The 23,877-nt window shown below is 39.5% G+C and overlaps 2 protein-coding genes across 4 annotated transcripts in view; both read right to left on the reverse strand.

Moving 5' to 3' along the window:
* The window catches only part of tyw1 (tRNA-yW synthesizing protein 1 homolog (S. cerevisiae)), a 101,897-nt gene extending 98,233 nt beyond the window's left edge, over positions 1 to 3,664 (reverse strand). For all 3 annotated transcript variants that reach the window (XM_061877641.1, XM_061877640.1, XM_061877642.1), the window contains exons 1-4: positions 3,517 to 3,664; positions 2,982 to 3,109; positions 224 to 358; positions 1 to 93 (exon numbers count right to left, since the gene is read on the reverse strand). The exon at positions 1 to 93 is cut by the window's left edge and continues 9 nt beyond it. In XM_061877641.1, coding sequence (XP_061733625.1) covers positions 1 to 93; positions 224 to 358; positions 2,982 to 3,109; positions 3,517 to 3,607 — 447 coding nt within the window. In that variant the 5' untranslated portion in view covers positions 3,608 to 3,664. The remainder of the gene's footprint in view (positions 94 to 223; positions 359 to 2,981; positions 3,110 to 3,516) is intronic.
* An 845-nt stretch (positions 3,665 to 4,509) lies between these two features.
* Positions 4,510 to 22,265, reverse strand: LOC133536925 (pannexin-1-like). Its single transcript, XM_061877644.1, has 8 exons — positions 22,048 to 22,265; positions 19,805 to 20,004; positions 18,291 to 18,406; positions 15,283 to 15,470; positions 14,946 to 15,224; positions 11,383 to 11,605; positions 11,095 to 11,311; positions 4,510 to 5,906 (listed from the first exon to the last, which is right to left on the reverse strand). The coding sequence occupies exons 2-8, from the start codon at positions 19,983 to 19,985 to the stop codon at positions 5,818 to 5,820; spliced, it is 1,293 nt and encodes a 430-aa protein (XP_061733628.1). The 5' UTR covers positions 19,986 to 20,004; positions 22,048 to 22,265; the 3' UTR covers positions 4,510 to 5,817.
* Between the last annotated feature and the right edge of the window lie 1,612 nt (positions 22,266 to 23,877).

Below are 23,877 nucleotides of genomic sequence, written 5' to 3' on the forward strand. Positions count from 1 at the left end.
CAAATGATCTTCTGGATCGTACTCCTTCATGTCAATGACCTCGGCTGGAAGGCCCATACGCCTCACGTCCTCATGCAGCTCTTTAGCAAAGCTCTGGACAAAACGAGAGTGTTTCTGTTTTTTTGACAGATGTCTATAATGATAAACATTTTCTACTGTCATTTCTGTATTTTTTCATTATGTTGACAGCTGCATGGACCAGTGAGAAGGTCAGCCTTCATACTTTAGCTGTTCCAGTCTGAGAGCCGTAGAAGATTTTGACTCTCGACACGTGGCGCTCAGCGTGTCCATCCCAGAGGTCGTCTTTTTTCACGGCTTTGTGAACTCCCGTAAAGCCGACGTCGTTCGAAAAGCTTTTCTGAAAGGAGAGATATGGAAAGCATGTCAGTATGTGATCATCTACATCACGTGTCAAACCCAAGACTCAGGGGCCAGATCTGGCCCACCGCATCATTTATTTGAACCGCGAAATCCTGGAAATAATATGTGTCAATATCTAAAAAAAATTGTCAAATGTAAGTTTTACTTATGTATAAATTTATAATAACAATATTGTTAATTTTATAATAATAGTGTTATATTATTATTATTAAACTCATTTATTTCAGACCCAGGGGGATTCAAATTTTTAAAAATTGGAAGAAAAAAAACAGCACAACACTAACAACAATAATACAAATAAAAGAAATAGAAGCAGCAGAATAAATGAAAAATAAGAAAAAAAATATCAAAGCGACAATTGTATAATTTTTGTTTGTAAAGTAGATATAAACTGTAATAATAATTAACTGTTACTTTTGTGTTTTCTAATAAATGTAACAAAACTTATATTATGATGCATTACAAAATTATTTTAGTAAGAAAAACAAATATCTGATTGATTTATGATTTCAAAGCAAGTTATTCATAAAATTGTACATTGTAAAAATGACAACAGATTTTACGGTAAAAAAAAACAGTGATACAATGCAAAAACAACAATCATCGATTTTATGGAAAAAAAAAAAAAAACTCTTTGCTCTGTCGCCAGAATTTAACCATGAAAAAATATTGGTACAGTTATCGTATTTACAGTAATCCATCCATCCATTTTCTACCGCTTGTCCCTTTGAGGGTTGCGGGGGGTCCTGGAGCCTACCTCAGCTGCATTCGGGCGGAGGGCGGGGTACACCCTCGACAAGTCGCCACCTCATCGCAGGGCTAGCACAGATAGACAGACAACATTCACACTCACATTCACACTTCAGGACCAATTTAGTGTTGCCAATCAACCTATCCCCAGGTGCATGTTTTTGGAGGTAATACACCGCAAAAATAACGTCCATAGATTTTAAGGGGAAATAAGTCCTCTCATTGGAATTCTACCGTAAAAATACAGTAGTACCATGTTTCCATACACAGTAATATGCTGTAAAAAAAACCACCATAAATTATGCAAGGAAACTATCAAGACTAGCCACCAAGTCTACAGAGTATGTATAAAATATAAATAATGATCAAATCAGTTTGTAACTGTATAATGATATTCTTATACTTTTATATGAATTAATTAGTCACTGTTAGAAGTGGCACTCTGAGGGCAGCCAAAACTGCAAAGTGGCCTCAGTGAAAAGGAGTGTGGTCTACATGTTACACACTAGAGATGCGCAGTTTGCGGTCTCATTCGCGGAGTCCGCGGATAAACCGCGGGTCGGGCGGATGACATGACGAAAAAAAAGATTTTAAATAGATTCAGGCGGGTGGCGGTTGAACCATTCGGAATTATTCAATATGCATAGTTCAGGCATCAGTAACCTTTACCACTCAAGGAGCCATTTTGACCCGTGTCACAAAGTAAAGAAGACAATACGAGCCGCAAACAGTCTCGCAGATATCTGCTGGCGATCACCCAGATAACAAGAATAAGGGCGTGCTATGATGCCATTGCCTTCGACGCCTTCTTCAACATGCACAAACTGCTTGCCAGTCCAGCAACATGTTGTATGTGGCTTCCGCGGATACATGCACACGACTGCAAGGCATACTGAGTGATACAGAGTACACTGATGGTTGTGATATAAACATCTTTAACACTTACTAATATGCGCCACACTGTGAAGCCACACCAAACAAGAATGACAAACACATTTCGGGAGAACATCCTCACAGTAACACAAAACAAACGCAACACAACAAATACCCAGAATCCTTTGCATCCAGGGCTGTTCCTGACAATATTATACACCCCGCTAGCACCAAACCCCGCCCCCCCGTGCGTTGGTAAAGTGGGCGGGGTTGGGGGTTCGGGGGCGTAAAATATAGTCAGGAAGACTGCGGTGTAGCTCGGTTGGTTGCCGTGCCAGCAACTTGAGGGTTGCAGGTTTGAATCCCGCTTCCGTCATCCGAGTCAATGCCGTTGTGTCCTTGGGCAAGACACTTTACCCACCTGCTCCCAGTGCCACCCACACTGGTTTAATTGTAACTTAGATATTGGGTTTCACTATGTAAAGCGCTTTGAGTCACTTGAGGAAAAAGCGCTATATAAAAATAATTCACATAATTCACAGTTATTTATATCACAAGCATAAGTGTACTATGTATCACCCAGTATGCCTTTCAATCTTGTACGTGTATCTGTGGAAGCCACATACAACATATTGCTGGACTGTCAAGCTTTTTGTGCATGTTGTAGAAGGCGTCAAAGGCAATGATTTCATAGCACGCCTTTATTCTTATCTGGATGAGCACCAGCAAATATTCGCGAGAATGGTTGCGGCTCCCATTGTCTTCATTACTCTGTGAAACGGGTCAAAATAGCTCTTTGAGTGGTGAAAGTTACCCACCCCTGATATATAACAACGGGCGGGTGGTTGCGGTTTTGATAAAATGTTGGTTCGGGTGGATGGCGACTTTAGTGATGCAGTTGTGGATGATATAATTGCCTATCCGCGCATCTCTAATACACACACTGTTGGAGCAGAAACCAGCCAGGGAAAACCCACCTTCTTCAGAACCATCTTGAGTAAGAACCAGAGTCCAAAGGCAAATACTGCAGCTGTGTACAAGTAGATCCTGTTGTGCCATATTAGGGTGAAGTAGTTGCCATAGTAACCGGGGGAAGAATGCAACACTGGAGACACAAACAAATCAAACTTTAATACACAAAATGTAAACACATGAGAGGTCAGGTGTTGGCCTTAGCCAACACTGGATGAGTCTTTTATCATATTATGTATTTTCGGGTATTTAAATGTAAAGTTAGCATCAAGTCTGAGGTTGGACTGGTGGAACACTAACAGGTGCGCCCATTTATTATTTCAACTGCATTTGATGCAAAGGAAAATTTGATTAATGCTCCAATGAATAAAGGTCGTTTCTCTGAAAGGTTACTGGATTATTTCGACAATTTCGAATGGCAAAATTAAGAGAAGAGTGAGAGCACCAGCTGCAAATAACAATGGCAAGGTTGCACCTAGCTAGCAGTGCTAACTGTTTGGCTAACACAACTTTGGTTGCCGGCTGAGGATATAAACTCACCTTTGGGGTTTGAGGTTGCTGCACATATTCCAAAAAGTAAACTGAGGATGATAATAACATGCCTTGCTGTAAATAGATTTTTTAAACGCATTTTAAAATCTCTACTGGCGGTTCATGTAAGGAACCATAGTGTTTGGCAGAGGTGCACCCTGGGAAATGTAGTTTTGTTTCTTGCGTTGTAATCGTCAGATAAACTGAGCTCTGCCGCCATCTATCGTGAGGGAGTGTGAACATGCTCTACAGCAGGGGTCGGGAACCTTTTTGGCTGAGAGAGCCATGAAAGCCAAATATTTGAAAATGTATTTCCTTGAGAGCCAAATAATATTTTTTAACACTGAATACAACTAAATGCGTGCATTTTAAGTAAGAACAACATTTTTAGAGTATAATAAGTCTCTTATTCTTTTAAATAACATTTTTATTCCGAAGGTAACCAATAATAAATATACTACTTCTTACCATTAATGTGACTTCTTGAACAGGTGTAATGGAAATTGATAGTTGGATTAAAATGCATGAGAATATTTTATAATTTTAACGTTATTTTTAACACTGTGATTACCAGCGGAATTATTCATTACTTACTGTGTTAAGCAATGTCAGCTAAGATTTATTTGAGAGCCAGGTGCAGTCATCAAAAGAGCCACATCTGGCTCTAGAGCCATAGGTTCCCTACCCCTGCTCTACAGAAAACGTTGTGTACACATTTTAAAATATGTTGTCTTGCTTGGGTTGAATTTCCTCAGAAACTACAATTGACAATGTTTTGATTAATCAAATTTATTTCAATATAATTTTAAACAAAAATATATTTTTTAATTACTATAATATGTGTGATTGTGGTTTAGTCTTATTTACATCGCTACATTGTCACTATCTCATTGATGTTTTTCAAAAAAAAATATGAGGCATATGCAGGACAGTTAACCATTTCCACACTGTAAAAGGCCAACATATTGCAATAATACCGTAACAAACATGGATCAGACCAAACGCAGAGCAGCAACTTTATTTTTCACAGGACATACAATAAAAAGTGCATCATCAAATATGTTTTGTAACAAGAAAAGATGTCCCACTGACATAATGCGAAAAAGTACCACTTTTAGCGAAACATGTACATGAGACAAGTACAATAAAACTACATTCATGGCCGAGAGAAAAGACAAAAAAAAAACAAGAAAAAGAAAAAAAAAAAACTCTTTTTTGTTGTTTTGTTCCTATGACACATTTCATCCCAGTGTCCGGTCCGATCCGGTGGCCATGTACTGCTCGCCTGTGTATCGGCTGGGGACATCTCTGCGCTGCTGATCAGCCTCCTCTTGGGATGGTTTCCTGCTGGCTCCGCTGTGAACGGGACTCTCGCTGCTGTGTTGGATCCGCTTTGGACTGGTCTCTCGCGACTGTGTTGGATCCATTATGGATTGATCTTTCACAGTATCATGTTCTCATAGTCATCATTGTCACCGACGTCCCACTGGGTCATTATTGTCACCGATGTCCCACTGGGTGTGAGTTTTCCTTGCCCTTATGTGGGCCTACCGAGGATGTCGTAGTGGTTTGTGCAGCCCTTTGAGACACTAGTGATTTAGGGCTATATAAGTAAACATTGATTGATTGATTGATTGAGTGTTACTAAACTGGGTGGATTTGATTGGCGGCATCCATCCTGAATGAATACCACTGTTTTTAAACACCACAATGAAAACACACTTCCAGTAAGTTCCCAGAGTACAAATATTATTATTAGCACATAACACATCCTAGACACTGTCTCGAACGGTTCTTAACAATCTCATAAAGTCACAAAGAGTGCAAAAATGATAACATCGTGTTCATTGACGATTGTGTGGGTTGTAGAAAGTCACATGAAAGTTTTGGGGTCTCAGTAGGAGGGCAGTGGTACTTCCACATTGATTTCAACCCATTCTTTTTTGAATGCAAACAAATAATACATACTTTGAGAGGGTATTCTATATGTTTTGTTCACATTCGGGAATTTAGAGAAGTGATTTGTTGGCATGATGTTTTATTATACAGGTAAAAACACACCCACGCACACACACACACCCACGCATATGCACACACAAACACACACACACACACACACACACACACGCACATGCACATGCACATGCACATATACTGTATAGAAACATGCAAATTAGCTGAGTCTTGCTCACTTCTTCATCATTGTCTGTGTCGTGAGAACGTGAAGTGTTGGCGCGTAGGACAACAAACTGGTCAGTCCGGATGTGAAGTAGGAGTGGATTCCGCCTCTTCTGGGACGTGTGCGGCCTATCACATTGCTCGCTGCCGCAGATCCCCGCCCTCCCTGTTTGTTTTGCTGCCCGTCACGTCGCCGTTGCCCGGCAGCAAGGGAGTGAACTCTGTAAATAAATCTGTCATGTCACCAGGGCCGCAACATTTTGAGGAAAAAAAAGTAATTACTATGTTTCTCTCCAAAAGTGCGAATCGATTTTTAAGTTATGTACATGAAAATGCACACAACTGTGGAAATAACGAGTGGAGGAAGATATGGTACTTTTCTCAAGGTGCCACACAGAACAATATGCACTAATTTACGTGAAACAATATTTGGCTTTATGCAGACAGGCTCAGAGATTTTATGTACATCATGCTCCTAAACTGAATAAAAAACTGAAAAAATAATGTTTATAATGTAATGTAGTTATAATAATTACAGGTGGGGGAAATAATGGATTTTTAGATGCATCGCAATTCTATTCTGTTCTAAATGGTTATACTCGTATAGCGCTTTTCTACGTTTTTTTAATTAAGGAACTCAAAGCGCTTTGACATTATTTCCACATTCACCCATTTATACACACATTCACACACTGATGGCGGGAGCTGCCATGCAAGGCGCCAACCAGGACCCATCAGGAGCAAGGGTGAAGTGTCTTGCTCTAGGACACAACGACGTGACTAGGATGGTAGAAGATGGGGATTGAACCGGTAACCCTCTAGATTGCTGGCACGGCCACTATCCCAACTTTGCCACGCCGTCCCCACATTCTATTCTATTCTATTATAAAACCCATTAGTAAAGGTCATTAATCGTTAAACAATGTATTTATTGTAAATAAAGTAATGCACACAATTCTAAAATTTGTCTGACTGCAGCGAGTCATCTCACCGAGAGTTCTGACAAGCTCCTTTTTTTAGGGCACTTAAGTTGCAGTTTTGCACATATTTCCATGAATTTGATAAATTTAAGTAAACTGTTTGCACTGTTTGGAAGTCAACTAAATGCAATGTTTTAAAAAGTTGCAAGTGATAGACGCTTAATTAGTGAAACGAACAGAAATGTAAAACTGCATCAATATACAAAAATTAAAGATGTATCAATAATTGATTTTTAATCGAATCGCAGCTCCTGAATCCTAATCGAATCGTGAGGTGGCCTAAAATTTCCACCTGTAATAATAATCCAAGTAACCACTTTAAAGGATGAAAACTTTTACTTCGCATTACTGTAGAAATGTTTACCATTGTAGTGTAATATAACTAAAATAACTGTTATACCAGTGGTTTGCCGTCAGGGCCAGCAAGGCCTTCTCTGCTGGCCTAACATAACCAGAAATCATGATCATAATTAAAGATAAAAGTCATGTTTTTTTACTTTCCCTAAATATCTAAAAGTATTCATATTTTCTTCATCTCATAGTATGCTCTTTTCATCCATCCATTTTCTACCGCTTATTCCCTTTTGGGGTCGTGCGGGGCGCTGGTGCCTAATGCTCTTTCCAGTGCTTTTGTTTTCAGGTTACAGTTTGTATCCAATCAGAATTCAGCTAGCTTATGTTACCATTCTGTATGAAATCTGCCCAGGCCCTTCAGACATTCTTGCCAACCTTGAGACCTCAAATTCGGGAGATGGGGGAGGGTTGAGGTGGGTGGGTTTTTTGTTGTGGTATCGGGGGGTGAGGGGTGTATATTGTAGTGTCCCGCAAGAGTTAGTGCTGCAAGGGATTCTGGGGATTTGTTCTGTTGTGTTTATGTTTTGTTACCGTGCGGAGGTTCTCCTGAAATGTGTTTGTCATTCTTGTTTGGTGTGGGTTCACAGTGTGGCGCATATTTGTAACAGTGTTAAAGTTGTTTATAAGACCACCCTCAGTGTGACCTGTATGGTTGTTGATCAAGTATACCTTACATTTACTTGTGTGTCTGTGTTAAAGCCGCATATATTATGTGACGGGGCCGGTACGCTGTTTGCATGGAGGAAAAGCGAATGTGACGACAGGTTGTAGAAGACGCTAAAGGCAATGCCTTTAAGGCACGCCTCCTATATTGTCGTCCGGGTGGAAATCGGGAGAAATTCGGGAGAATGGTTGCCCCGGGAGATTTTCGGGGGGGGGACTGAAATTCCGGAGTCTACCAGGAAAATCGGGAGGGTTGGCAAATAAGCCTTCATAATCAACAATGTCTGTGCACTGTAAGTGAACTGACACATAGAGTTGATAGACAATTGCCATAGCCAATCAGATCACGAGTTGTTTTCAGTAAGGCCTCCTAGCTGGCCTAACACTGTGATTGGATACTCACTTGGGAGTCCCAAGTGAGTATTCAATCACAAGTTGCAAAAACAGGAAGGGGCATCGGAGCTTAGAAAGCTACAGAAAACTCACCGGTACTCACAAAGAAGGAGAGAAAAATGTTGATTAGATGGCAGATATATATTTGCAAGGCCATTTTCAAGAAGGATACTTAGGAGAAACTCCATCTTGTGAGACGAGGTCGGCCGACACCAGAAGCTATCCTGGCGGTGAAGTGGTTTGCCTTCGACTTTCACACGAATCAACCGACTACGACCAACTACAGACTACGAGCGGTACCACTAGCTTATAGGGCAGGGGTCGGGAAACTTTTTGGCTGAGAGAGCCAAGAAGCCAAATATTTTAAAATGTATTTCCAGTAAGAGCCATATTATATTTTTTTTAACACTGAACACAACTAAACGCATGCATTTTTAATTAAGACCAACATTTCTAGAGTATAATAGGTCTCTTATTCTTGTAATAACATTGTTATTCTGAAGCTAACTGTGGAGGGGGCGTGGCCTGCAGGCCTGCAGCGAAGCGGGGTGTTGCCAGGATCGGCCTCGAAATCAGCGACAGGTGCGTAAATGGCCCATGTTGGCCTTGTTATCTAATCACTTGTCGCTCTGTTATAAACAGCAGCCAGGAGGAGAGACAGGGTTAGAGAGAGAGCACGAGCGAGTACGAAAACGAAAGAGAAAAAGACAATTTCTGGAAAGCAACTGAGAGACTTATTGAAAAATAAAACAATATTGTAACCCTGAAACAGGCTCTTGGTGGTCTGAAGAACCCCCAGGAGGGCAAGCCCCACACTAACCAATAATAAATAAATAACTTCTTACCATTTACGTAACTTCTTGAACAGGTGCGGTAGAAAACGGATGGATGGATTAAAAATGCATGAGGATGTTTTATATATTGAACATTATTTTTATCACTGTGATTACAAGTGGAATTATTCATTACTTATTGTGTCAAGCAATGTCAGCTCAGATTTACCTGAGAGCCAGATGCAGTCATCAAAAGAGCCACATCTGTCTCGCAAGCCATAGGTTCCCTACCCCTGTTATAGGGCGTCGAATGGCTGCTATAAATTGTGAGTTCAAAAATTGTATTTCTTAATTTTTTCATGTTTCATTTGTTTTAAACAATACTTTTAATTTTGGCAGTACCACGTAAGATATGTTTTAATTGCTGAAGTGGGTTTATTGAATGTTAAATGCGCTGAAAATAGACCCTTTTGTACACTGTTGAGTGGATTCAAAGTGTGCACGCATTTTGAGAGGTGAAGTCGGACTAAGTAGGACATCACAGAGGGCCTAGGTGAGAAACGCACAGCCCGCCACTGTGTTACATTAAATAAATATACAATCAAAAAAAAAATGGACTTAATTCTGTAAGTTAACAAATTTAACTTGAATAAATATTGAACATCTTAAAGTGCATTTATTTTTCCTACTTGAAAAAAATGAGGTCGTCTGTGTTAATGGGCTCATATTGACCACCCCACGTGAAGCTGAAATATTACCACAATGGGACATATGGCTTTGTAATCATATTTTCTTCCTCCTAACTTTGCAGTACTTCTGACTCCTGGTTTCCACAGGACGTGTCACGCCTGCGTTGCGTAAATGTCACGCCTGCGAACTCTTTCAGTTTTTGTTCGCGTCACAACACATAATGCGCAAAATATAGGCAGAGCTAGGGATGGGCCGATAAAACGATAACAACATTTAACGCGATAGACATAATCGATAGCCACATAAAATGTGTTTGATAAAATACTCCATATATATTTATTGGTCGGTAGGAACCAGGTTTTAGGAAGCAATATTTGTTTAATGAGATCACTTGGGATTTAGGAACACAGGAAATAGGAAGTGTCACAGAGCAATGGGAGGGACACGCTTACAGCCAATTACGTAACAGTGTCGATGATCAAATTTCTGTCTGCTTTGGATTCACTGCATGGAATGACAAAAAAACTGTGATATCTTCAGTGGCGGGCTGTGCGTTTCCTACCTAGTCCTTCAGTAATGTCCTACTTAGTCCGACTTTAATAAATACCTCTCAAAATACCAGAGTTTGTGTAACCACATGACCACGGCTGGAGAAATGCTATACAGAAACACACTTGTGCACTACTGGACATTGAACCACATCAACAGTGCACAAAACAAGCTATATTTCAGCACATTTAAAAATCAATGGTAACAATTTGATTCAAAATCGATTCTTGATTCAAAATCTTTTTTTAAATAACATCTGGTGCCAGTTCTATGATTAACACCATTCCTCCATGGTAAATAGTAAATGGGTTGTACTTGTATAGTGCTTTTGTACCCCTTTTTAAGGAGCCCAAAGCTCTTTGACACTACTTCCACATTTATCCATTCGACAGTATTCCCACATCCGCCCACTCACACACACATTCACACACTGACGGCGGGAGCTGCCATGCAAGGCGCTCACCAGGACCCATCAGGAGCAAGGGTGCAGTGTCTTGCCCAAGGACACAACGGATGTGACTCCATAAAACAGTTCTGATACATTTCTATATTACTTCAAAGAAAACATGTTTTGTTTAATAAAGTTCTACCCACACATTTAGTAAAGTGGCTGTACTAAACAGAAAAAATAAAATACAGTTAAATGTAAAATCGATTTGAGATTGTTTTTATCGATTAAGAATTGCTACACATAAAAATTCAGATTCATTCGAAAATCGATTTATTTTTTTTACACCCCAAGTGAACATATCCGTCACTCAAATGCCGGTGATGGCAGACGTTAAAAAAAAGGTATTAATTATTGCGCTAACTAAAACCTGCAATGTTTCTTGCACTTCTCATCTGATTGCATATTTAATAAATACTATTTTTAATTTCTGATCACTTTTTGCTTCCTAAAATGAAATATATAAATTGATTGATATTGCAGCCCAAGATGTCACTATGGGGTGCTTGTTTGGATGACTGTAACCTTTCATAATAAAACTTCCTGCTCCGCATCTCACCTTTCATCTCAGTTTCCATCCTATTGTCAGCGGCTGGGTTGGGGCTCGTCATTTTGTTCTTGGACGACTTTTCTGCATCCATGGCGAGCCGATCGGGTTTGGCGGCTTTTCTAGCGTCGACGGTGTCCATCTTGACCAGGCAGAGCGTCTGCAGCAGACCCATTGCGTCAAAGCCCTCCCCGGAGCATTCGCCCCCTTTCTTCAGCAGCTCCAGCACCTGCTGGCGATAACCATTTCATTAACCGTTTCCATCTTACAGTAAGGCGGCAGCAGCGTACGAAAACGCACCTTCATGTACTTGTAGGACTTGAGCTCACTGATGTTCTCCTCCAGGAAGAGCACGTACAGAGACAGGTCGTCCCATTGGCCGCTGGGAGTGGGCAGGACGCTCACCGTGGGCAGTGATTGGTAGGTTTCCAGGAAGTGGGCGTACCCTTGACAGAACAGGGGGCGGACGCTGGCATAGATCACCACAGGGAGGAGCGCGGAAAAGACGATCAAGTTGACGAGACTGCGAAAAAGAAAGAAGGGCTGTCTAACAAGTAGGGCTGTGAATCCTTGGGCACCACACGATTCCATTCTTGGGGTTTAACGATTCGATTTAGAATCGATTCTTAATTCAAAATCAATACTTTTTTGATAACATTGGGTACAAGTTCTATGATCAACTATATTCCTCCATAAAATAGATAAACAGCTCGGATCATTTCAATAAATAAAGGGACTATTTTCCTTCCTTTGAGCAAAATGGAACGCCAAAGAAGTTACAAGCTATGGCCTTGGTTTTGCTCGAAAAAGATAAACACAATGATCTTACCTTGTTTATTATCTTTACGCACACGCACATATTATCCCCTCTAGTTTTAATGGTGTTAGGATGTTCCAGGTGTGGAGAGTAAGAGTGGACAAGAATGTGCGCCTAGTTAACTTTCAGTTTCGATCTCCCACAAATTGAAGCAGCAAGATGGAAAAAAACACATGCGGAGAGCAATTATTTTTATGGAATGCTCCGAACTTTGGACGTACAGACTGTAGTCCTTTGCCACGCTAGTGTTGTTCCGATACCAATATTTTGGTACCGGTACCAAAATGTATTTTGATACTTTTCGGTACTTTACTAAATATAGGGGACCACAAAAAATGCATTATTGGCTTTGTTTTAACAAAAAATATTTCGGTACATTAAACATGTGTTTCTTATTGCAAGTTTGTCCTTTAATAAAAGAGTGAACATACAAGACAACTTGTCTTTTAGTTGTAAGTAAGTAAGCAAAGGCTCCGGTACTTTTTAGAGGCGGTATAGTACCGAATATGATTAATTAGTATTGCGGTACTGTACAATACTATGCCGCGCTCACTTTTACTTTTCAACCCTTGTCCGATCCCTATTCGGATGTATGGAAACAACAAGTAGGAACTAAAGTTCCGGATTGTAAAAACAAAATAAATTAAATACAACAAATGTAATACTTCAAAATAATAATTTGGTCCAATAACATTTAAATAAAAATTACTGCATAACATATATTCATTTTTTATGTTCATTTAATGTTGGTCTGCAAAAAATTGTTCTTCTCAGGTTTCCCTGTCTACATTTTCACACTTTGCACTATTTTGTTACATTTTATTAAGCATGTCTTACATATTCCTTATTTTGAACTTTCATTTTAGGATTTATTAAGTGTTCAATGTGTTTTTAGAATTGTGTTTGTGTAAGCTGAGGGGATTATAATCATTTGAAATAAAAATGTTAACATGTAATATATATTTTTTTTTTTAATCCATTTTTGATTTTGTTTTAATCGACTAAGAATCGATACAAATAAGAATTGCAATTAATTTGAAAATCTTTTTTTTTGACGACCCTAGTAACAAATGTGTTATAAATTATGCATATCATGCAATTTAGAGTGTTTGTGTGAATTTTTTGTTTGGTGTCTCGGGAATGTGCAATTTTAAACCTTGTTTAACAGAATATGAAGTTATTGACATGCGCAGAGGTGGGTAGTAATGCGCTACAATTACTTTATGGATGAATTGTACTGTCAGAGTAGTTTTAATGCAACATACTTTTTACTTTTACTTGACAATTTTGGTGACAAAAAACACTACTTTTAGATTAGATAGTACTTTATTTATTCCGTCAGGAGAGTTCCTTCAGGAAACTTTGGTAGATCGGAATTTCATCGCTACATTTATTGACATCATCATTATTATTTGATTCCTACTTGCAAAGGTGAATTGTTCAAAATTATCCAAGCAGGCGCGGTCACATGACTCTGTTTGACAAATCCAGACAAACAGAGCCTGGCAGTCACATGATCGCACTCGAACGACACACTGTCAAAAGTGACATGACGTCAGACAAGGCGATGTCAATGTTTACTTCAAAAGTATGAAAAATTATATTTATATCACCACTAGAAATCCACTTCCAACTGTAGAAAACATGTTGCAGTAAGTTGTAAATGTGTTTTGATGTTTTAGCTCCAAATATGCTAACATTAATCTTATGTCATAAGTGACCGTAAAACGTGCATATTTTATAGCACATGCTCTCTCAAATGCACAAATACTAAAAATTGTTGGAGTGCAAGTATTATTAAAAAATAACTACTAAATAAATATGAATTTACTCACCAGTTACTCAGTACTTGAGGAGTTATTTCACTTAATACTCACTCAAGTAATTATTTGGATGACTACGTTTTACTTTAACTTGAGTCACGATACTCTAAAGCAGTTCTTCGTAGGTTTCCAGGAAGTGGGCGCATCACAAATAGTGGTACAGACCCATCTTGGGGGGCGCGTGTAATGCCAGGGAAACATACTTTATCAGTATCATGCTTCAAAACCCTACTTTAAAAAGCTATGCACTACAAAAGAGGCTCATTGTAACCATTTATATTTACTTCCTCATTTTGAATTAAAAAAAAAAAAATTGCACAGATTGTTTGATTCATTTTTGTTTTGTAGGTTAAAGTGTTTTACAATGTGTGCTCCTGAGTTCATGTTGCTGATCGATGTATTGAGTTTTTAAATGTAATATTTATTATTAAATGTTTCAAGTCAGTCAAACAATGTTTATAGTTTAAATAAGGATTTTCTTTTTCCATCCATCTATCTGCTTCGGCTTATCCGAGGTCAGGTTGCGGGGGCAGCAACCTAAGCAGAGAAGCCCAGACAGCAGGTACCAGAAGGTAAAAAAAGTTGCTTTTCCATATTATTGCAAAACAAAACGCCAGATAATATGTCTTACCTTATACACACTATAATAATACCCTTATGTTAAAGCACATCAAACGGTGCAGCCTACACTTATCTCTTATGTATGACTGCCATCTACCCATCACACTTATCATTACACCATGTACCAAATAAAATTGCTTTGAGGTGGGTGAGCTCAACCAAACTTATTCCTTACATTAGGCGCATCGTGTTATAAGGCACAGTCGAGTTTTGAGGGAAAAAAATTGTTTTACGTGCGCCTTGTAGTCCGGAAAATACGGTACAGAACAATGTTAATAAAGTTATTCTTTGATGTAAGTGGATCTATAGTTCTTTTTTTTCTTTAATGTAAATAAGAATATATAATGTTCTGCAGAGGTGTATTTAGGAAAATTTTATCGATTAACAATACTAATATAATCACAACGGAAAGTGGGGGGGGAATGTTTTCTTCTTCCGCAAGAGGCATGAACTACACACGAGTTTTTTTCTTAGCACATTGCCATCTGGTGGATGAATTGCATTGTGTTGTGGGGGAAAAAAAGCTCTATTACAGCCATTTTTTTAGTTTAATGACTACATGCTTTCTGTTGGACAAAGGCAAAACACCGCCACTCGCATACCTGAGCAGCGTGAAGACTCCCACGGCGATGAGCTTACACTGCACCTTGTCGGGGACGGTAGAGTCGTTGACGAGTAGGCCCACCCTCAGTGTGCAGCCAAAGTCGTCGGTGAGCGACGCCAGGCGGAGGTAGTAGCCCAGGTAGAGGCAGGCGCAAAGCAGCGTGACCAGAGTCAGGCCGCGACACAGCAGGTAGCGAAAGAGCAGCACTCGCGAGCACCTCTTGGTCATCAGGAACTTCTCCACCAGCGGGTAGTTGAAGCAGCCCTCAGTGGGGTCACTGGCCAGGACACAGCTGTCAGTGATGCTCTTCGAAGACACCGAAAAGACCGCTCTACCTGTCGGCACTCTGCACTTCAGAGGTGGTCATCCGCTTCGCCAGCGTGACAGCGCGATTGTAACTGCGGTCCAACTCCTCCATGATGAAGCCAAGGTCCGACTGCAGGAGCGGCGCCGAAGAAAATCTCCAAAACAACGCCGGCGTGTACGTCAGCATCGCCACCAGCAACAGGATGTAGGGGAAGAACTGGACAGGAGACACAAAGCGCCTTATTGACGGACAATAACACTAAAGAATGTGAGTATACACAGTATATATACAGTCGTGGTCAAAGGTTTACATACACTTTTAAAGAACATAATGTTATGGCTGTTTTGAGTTTCCAATCATTCTGCAATTCTTATTGATTTGTGATAAGAGTGATTAGAACACATACCCTTTGGTCACAAAAAACATTTGTGAAATTTGGTTCTTCTATGAATTTATTATGGGTCTACTGAAAATGTGACCAAATCTGCTGGGTCAAAAGTATACATACAGCAATGTTAATATTTGATTACATGTCCCTTGGCAAGTTTCACTGCAATAAGGCGCTTTTGGTAGCCATCCACAAGCTACTGGCAAGCTCCTGATGGAATTTTTGACCACTCATCATGACAAAATTGGTGCAGTTCAACTAAATGTGTTGGTTTTTTGAAATGGACTTGTTCCTTCAGCATTGTCCACACATTTTAGTCAGGACTTTGGGAAGGCCTTCTAAAACCTTAATTTTAGCCTAATTCAGCAATTCCTTTACCACATTTGACATGTGTTTAGGGTCAATGTCCTGTTGGAACCCCCAACTGCGCCCAAGACCCAACTTCCTGCCTGATGATTCTAGGTTGTCCTGAAGAATTTAGAGGTAATCCTCCTTTTCATTGTCCCATTTACTCTCTGTAAAGCACCAGTTCCATTGGCAGCAAAACAGGCCCAGAGCATAATACTACCACCACCATGCTCGACGGTAGGTTATGTGTTCCTGTGATTAAATGTCTCACCTTTTCTCCTCCAAATACATTGCTAGGTATTGTGGCCAAACAGCTCATTTTTTGTTTTATCTGACCACAAAACTTTCCTCCAGAAAGTCTTATTGTTGTGCAAGTGATCAGCAGCAAAATTTAGACGACCTTTAAGGTGTCGCTTCTGGGGCAAGGGCTTCCATCTTGCACGGTAGCCTCTCAGTCCATGGGGATGCAAAACACGCTTGACTGTGGACACTGACAACTGTGTTCCAGCAGCTTCCAATTCATTGCAGACCTGCTTTTTGGTGGTTCTCGGTTGATTCTTGATCATCCTGACCAATTTTCTCTCAGCAGCAGGTGATAGCTTGCGCTTTCTTCCGGATTGTGGCAGTGACAAAACTGTCCCATGCACTTTATACTTTCGAACAATTGTCTGCACAGTTGCTCTTGGGACCTTAAGCTGCTTTGAAATGGCTCCAAGTGACTTTCCTGACTTGTTCAAGTCAATGAATCGTTTTTTCAGATTTGTGCCGAGTTCCTTTGACTTTTTCCATTGTCGCGTTTGTAACCGAGTCTATTGACTGCATCACATGACCCCTATTTAAATGGGCTCAGAGAAGTCATCAGGTGTCGTCAAACATAATCACTCACATGAAGTTAAGAGGCCATGCCATCAAGCTAATTTTTTTTTATTGTAACTTTTCTACATCACCAAAATTGATCATGTATGTTGCTGTATGTATACCTTTGATACAACAGATTTGGTCGCATTTTCAATAGACCCATAATAAATTCATAAAAGAACCAAAATTCATAAATGTTTTTTGTGACAAACAAGTATGTGCTCCAATCACTTTATCACAATTATTGGAAACTCAAGACAGCCATGACATTAAGACCTTCACAAGTGTATGTAAAACTTTGACCACGACTGTATAAACATACATACTGTATATATACATACTGTACATACTGTTTATATACATACGGTATACACATACATACATAAATACATACATATATACTAGGGCTGCGAATCTTCGGGTGTCCCACGATTCGATTCGATTCAATATCGATTCCTGGGGTCGCGATTTGATTATATATAGATTTTTTCCATTCAACACGATTCTCGATTCAAAAACGATAATTTTCCGATTCAAAACGATTCGGTATTTATTCAATACATAGGATTTCAGCAGGATCTACCCCAGTCTGCTGACATGCTAGCAGAGTAGTAGATTTTTTTTTAAATGCTTTTATAATTGTGAAGGACAAGGTTTTATCAACTGATTGCAATAATGTAAATTTGTTTTAACTGTTTAACGAACCAAAAATATGACTTATTTTATCTTTGTGAAAACATTGGACACAGTGTGTTGTCAAGCTTATGAGATGCGATGCAAGTGTAAGCCACTGTGACACTATTGTTCTTTTTTTTATTTTTATAAATGTCTAATGATAATGTCAATGAGGGATTTTTAATCACTGCTACGCTGAAATTATAACTAATATTTATACTGTTGTGGATAATATTCGTTTTTGTTTCACAACTTTTGGTTTGTTCTGTGTCGTGTTTGTGTCTCCTCTCAATTGCTCTGTTTATTTCAGTTCTGAGTGTTGCTGGGTCAGGTTTGGTTTTGGAATTGGATTGCATTCTTATGGTGTTTTTCCATGTAATGGTTTGTTGGATTGATAAAAAAATAAAAAAATAAAATAAAAATCAATTTAAAAAAAAATTAGAATCGATTCTGAATCGCACAACGTGTGAATCGCAATTCGTATTCGAATCAATTTTTTCACACACCCCTAATATATACATATAAAACATGGACCTGGGGATAGGTTGATTGGCAACACTAAATGGTCCCTAGTGTGTGAATGTGAGTGTGAATCTTGTCTGTCTATCTGTGTTGGCCCTGTGATGAGGTGGCGACCTGTCCAGGGTGTACCCTGATTTACGCCCGAATGTAGCTGAGATAGGCTCCAAAAAAGCGGTAGTAAATAGATGTATGGATATATATGTATATACACACAAATTATTTATACTGTATGTATGTGTGTTTACCTTGTGCAGCCACAGGGGGAGAGTGTGCATGTGCACAGAGGCCCAGCAGTACGAGTCAACGTAAGCCGCCTGTCGCCAGGAGAAGTTTGTGGGCGCAAAGCAGCTGATCTGAGTGCCTGAAACAAGGTGACAAAAAAACTACCTGACACACTTATGTTCCTCAAAGATCTTTTTTTTACAAGTGCCGGTGTTAGGGGAATATTTTCCCTCCTTTGGGCAAAATGGAACGTCTAAAAAGTTACTAGCTCTGGCCTTGGTTTTGCTCGAAAAAGATCAACAGAATGATCTTACCTTGTTTATTATCTTTAGGCACACACGCACATTTGATCCCCTCTAGTTTTAATGGTGTTAGGATGTACCATAGGCGGAGAGTAAGAGTGGACAAGAATTTGCGCCAAGTTAACTTTTAGTTTCGATCTCTGCCCAACCAAAGCAGCAAGATGGACAACACCATATGCGGCCAGCAATAATTTTTTTGAGAATGCTCGGGACTTTAGACGCAGGGCTGGGTCGATAAAGCGATATCAATATATATCGTGATAGACACATTATCAGTATCAATAAAAAATGTGCTCAATAAAACGTTCGATATATGTATATATTTTTTTTGGGGTTGGAAGAAACCGGAAAGAATGAAGCATAGTTGGTTGCATGAACATAGGCACTCGCGGTCTGGTAACCTAGCAAAGCAGGAAGTGGTCACTGAGCAGTGGGAGGGACACGCTAAGCAGCCAATCGTATAACAATATCTACTGTCACGTTTGGTTGCGCCATCTTGCTGTTGATTGTGTGCATGGAGTGAAAAGAGAAAGTACAAATGAGTGTTGCTGAGAGCAAATAAATTGTAGATAAAACAGGAAAAGTCACCCCAACAATATGGTAGGTTTTTGGATTTTTTTCAAACGGACCGTAGTTTTCGGATGTATGGCAACAACAGGGAGAAACTAAAGTTCAGGACTGTATAAAGAAAAAAAATACAATATAACAAATGTGCGACTTTAAAATAATAATTTGGTCCAATAAAATTTCAATAATACTTCCTGCATAACATAAATACATTTCCATAATATAATAAAAATAACAGACCAACTTTTCCAATGTTGGGCTGCAGAAAATGAGTTCTTCTCAGGTTTCTCTATTTACATTTTCATACTTTGCGCTATTTTGTTACATTTTATTAAGTATTTCTTACATATTCCTTATTTTTTAATTATAACAGGTTATTGTTAAGTGTTCAATGTGTTTCCCTTTTTTTATTTCCTTTCGCCTTGAGGAAAATGTTAACATGCAATACATTTTTCTCATGCAGCATATTTAATTTACATTGGTCATACAAAAATATCAATAGTTATTGATATCGACCAATATAAAAACTGATATAGTGATTAATTCCTCTGTTTAAAATAAATTGTTAAACTTCAAATCTCGTAATTATTCAGAGAGCCTTTAGAATTAAATAATCTAGGAGGACTCTTCCCAGTGAAAGGGAGGGTCCCAATGCAGGAGATGCTCACCGACTGAGACCTCCTGAGCAAAAGCCAGCGAGATGAGTAGGAGGGGAAGGCCCACCGCCACACAAGTCACCATCTTGTCCACCGCCAGCTCGGTGCGGATGTTGCGGTATGCAGCCTGGCTGGGATCCTTCAGGAGGAAGTCGCTGAAGACGTACTCGGTGGCCACGTGGGCGATGGCCATGTTGTCGCTTCAAGTTCACCTGCAGAAGCACAGAGAGAAAGACACTGTTTTAGGTATACCAAAACACATTTGATGGGCATGTTTGACGCTACAAGATATGACACAGACCTGCAGAAGGAGGCTTGCTCAATTTGGCTCATGACTTGAGGTTTGACTGGTACACAGGGACCATCACATGAAGAATTGTGTGTGTGTTTTTTAAAAAACTTTGTTATGAAACATCATGCCAGCATATCACTTCCCTAAATTCTTGCATATCTACTTCAATGTAACAATCAGTGTCGATTATTGCTTTAAATTAATTCCACTTATGCATACAAAAACACAAAACGTTTTTTTTATATACTCACTCAGAGTATGTATTATCTCATTGCATTCAAAAAATAAATGAGCACATATAGTAAGTAAGAGGAGTGGAGCAGTGACACAAATACTATACACCCCTAATTATCATGTATGTGTCAGTTTATTTAGTCAACATGCTTCAAGTGTTATGAAAGCAGCTGGCTGTCGCCATGTTTTCCCAAATCAATGGCTTATAAAGAGTATAACAGCTTATAGAATGTAGACCAGGGGTCTCAAACTCAATTTACCTGGGGGGCACTGGATGCAGAAACTGAGTGAGGCTGGGCCGCAAGAAAATATTTCTTAAAAAAATCTAACGTGCACTTTTTAATGAATTCACCTTCTTTGAATGGCTTTCTCGCCCTAGCAACATACTTGACAACTCTCGCGATCTTTCCGGGAAACACCCGAATATCAGTGCCCCTCCCGACATTCTCCCGGGGCTAACATTTTCCCAGTTTTCACCCAGTTAACAGAATTAAGGGCGTGCCGTGAGGGCACTATCTTTAGCGTCCTCTACAACCTGCCGTCTCGTCCACTTTTCCACCATACAAACAGTGTGCCGGCTAGCCACATGTTGTATGAGGCTTCTGCAGAGCCACGGAAGTGACTGCATGACATACTTGATCAACAGCCATACAGGTCACACTGAGGGTGGCCGCATAAACAACATTAACACTGTCACAAATATGCGCCACACTGTGAACCCACACCAAACAAGATTGACAAACACATTTTGGGAGAACATCCGCACCGCAACACAACATAAACACAACAGAACAAATACCCAGAATCCAATGCAGTCCTAACACTTCCGGGCTACAATAGGGGGCAGGGATGGGGGGGCGGGGGTGTATATTGTAGTCCAGAATAGTTAGGGCTGCATGGGATTCTGGGTATTTGTTATGTTGTGTTTATGTTGTGTTACGGTGCGGATTATCACCTAAAATGTGTTTGTCATTCTTGTTTGGTATGGGTTCACAGTGTGGCACATATTTGTAACAGTGTTAAAGTTGTTTATATGGCCACCCTCAGTGTGACCTGTGTGGCTGTTGAGCAAGTATGTCTTGCATACACTGACTGTGTCGTAAGAAGCCTAATACAGCATGTGGCTAGGCTGGCAGAAAGTTAGTACAGGTTGTAGAGGACTATAAAGGCAGTGCCTCTACGGTGCCCCCTTAAAGTTATTGTTGGGCCCCACCAACAATAAATATTCCCATCAAGGTGCGGGCCGCAAAATAACATCTCACAGGCCGCAATTGGCCCGCGGGCCACGTGTTTGAGACCCCTGATGTAGACAAATAGAGCAGGCATGAATGAGCATGTTTCTGGTATGCTGGGCTCCATAATGTGCAGCTGTCTTGTGGCAGGTTAAAAATAAAATCTCGACCAAAAAAAAGTACACATGCATTTGATAAGCGGCGGGAGTACTAACAGACACAAACAACATATATACAATATATACTTTATATTAAATTAAGGTGACGTCACTTGGTTTAATTAGCAACGACCAATCACAAAACTACGACACTGTAATGTTTAGTATTATTTATAATTATTATACATGAATTGTACTAATATTATCATTGTGTTTCTGCATATTGTGTACGTTTTTTTCACTTTCACCTAAAACCAGGATGATTGATTACAATAAAAACGTAGCCAGTGGAGAAGCTTATAATGTCGACAAAAGCAGGATAAAAACATTTGACCTTACCTTGTCTTTTTACGAGCTGTTTTTTTCTTTGTTTTTATCCTGGCATGACTCAATTAGAGCAGGTCTCTCGTCAGCGAGGCTGACCCGACGTGTCTTAAATTAAATCATGAGGCAGAGCAGACATTCAACTGGTGGAACAAAAGACATCTTTCATACAGAATCAACTTCAGGTAGCGACCAAACGACTTCCGGCAGCGACCAAACGACTTCCGGCATTCTTTACGGCGATGCCTCCAAGGACAACATGTTGGCTCGGATTTCTCATAATGCTGCCTTCAGGGCACACGTTGATGCTTTATTTTTTTGTCACCATGGTAGTTTGATTTATTTAGTGCACGTATAATGAACATCGAAGTTATGTTCAATTTGTTTATTATAAATAAAATATTCGTATGGTGAGGCTGCCCAGTAGAGGCGCTACAGTACAGAGGGCGCCATGTGTGCCAACCAGATCAACGCAAAACAAGTAAGATTTGTAACGCTTACATTTGCGTCTGTTGTAAGCACAATACCAATTGTGCGCAATTTACAAAATGGGCAACCGCATTTTGCAAATTTAATGTCGAATCAAATCAAATCAAATGTTTATTGGATTAATCACTATACAGTGTACATCCACGACAGAACTACTGACTAAACTACTACCACACTTTGGTTTACTATTTATAAAATATAATAATGTAGGGTTACCTGTAACTTGAAATAGGCCACCCGGCCTGAATCCATACTTGTTAGTAGTTTAGTCAGTAGTTTAATCGTGGATGCATGTATAGTGATGAATCCAATAAACATTTGATTTGATTTGATTTGACATTAAATTTGCAAAATGCAGTTGCGCATTTTTCAAATTGCGCGCCATTGGTATTGTGCTTACAACACATCCAGTAATATTACACACTTCCTTGCAAACAATACAAAGTAGTACTTTGTATTGTGCTACTTGGCTCTCCAAGTACCACCATCATGACAGTCATTAAAATACAGTAGCCTAGTAGGCCTAAGAAGGCATTAAAAACTTGGCAGAGGTTTTATTTAACACGTATATTGAATACCGGTATGTGAAATTACACACAGTTTGAACAGTAACACTCTGTTTGAATATAGGAAAAAAACTCTGTACTTATTAAGGAACCAAATATTTTGGATACCACTAGATCAGTGGTTCTTAACCTGGGTTCGATCGAACCCTAGGGGTTCGGTGAGTCGGACTTAGGGGTTCGACAGAGGTCAAAACACACCCGACTCATCGTGTCAATAAAAACTTCTCCCTATTAGTGTATTACGGATACGGCAAATGCAGTTAAACTGATCTGCAAGTGTGTAATTTGTTGTGAGTTTATGCACTGTGTTGCACCAGTAAAAAAACATGGTAACACTTTAGTATGGGGAACATATTAACCATTAATTAGTGGCTTATTAACATGCAAATTAGTAACATATTTGCCCTTATCTAGTCAACATTAAGTACTTATTAATGGGCTAATTATAACCCAAACCCTCTAACCCTAACCAAATAACTCAAAATTAAGTCTTTGTTACTTAGAATATGTTCCCCTTGTGTCCAAAAAACTCTAAATTAAGTCTTTGTTACTTAGAATATGTTCTCCATACTAAAGTGTTACCAAAAACACATAACAAATTTGTCTTGAATTTGAAAAAAAAACATTTTATTTTTCACTAAGAAGGGTTCGATGACTGCGCATTTGAAACTAATGGGATTCGGGACCTCCAACAAGGTTAAGAACCACTGGTCTAATGAAACCAAAACCATGTTGTTCTGCTGCTGTTGTTCCATCGCGATAAATTCAAGTTGAGTCTCATCAAGTCGTT

Source organism: Nerophis ophidion, linkage group LG18 (genome assembly GCF_033978795.1).
Source record: "Nerophis ophidion isolate RoL-2023_Sa linkage group LG18, RoL_Noph_v1.0, whole genome shotgun sequence".
NCBI classification, from domain to species: Eukaryota; Metazoa; Chordata; class Actinopteri; order Syngnathiformes; family Syngnathidae; genus Nerophis; species Nerophis ophidion.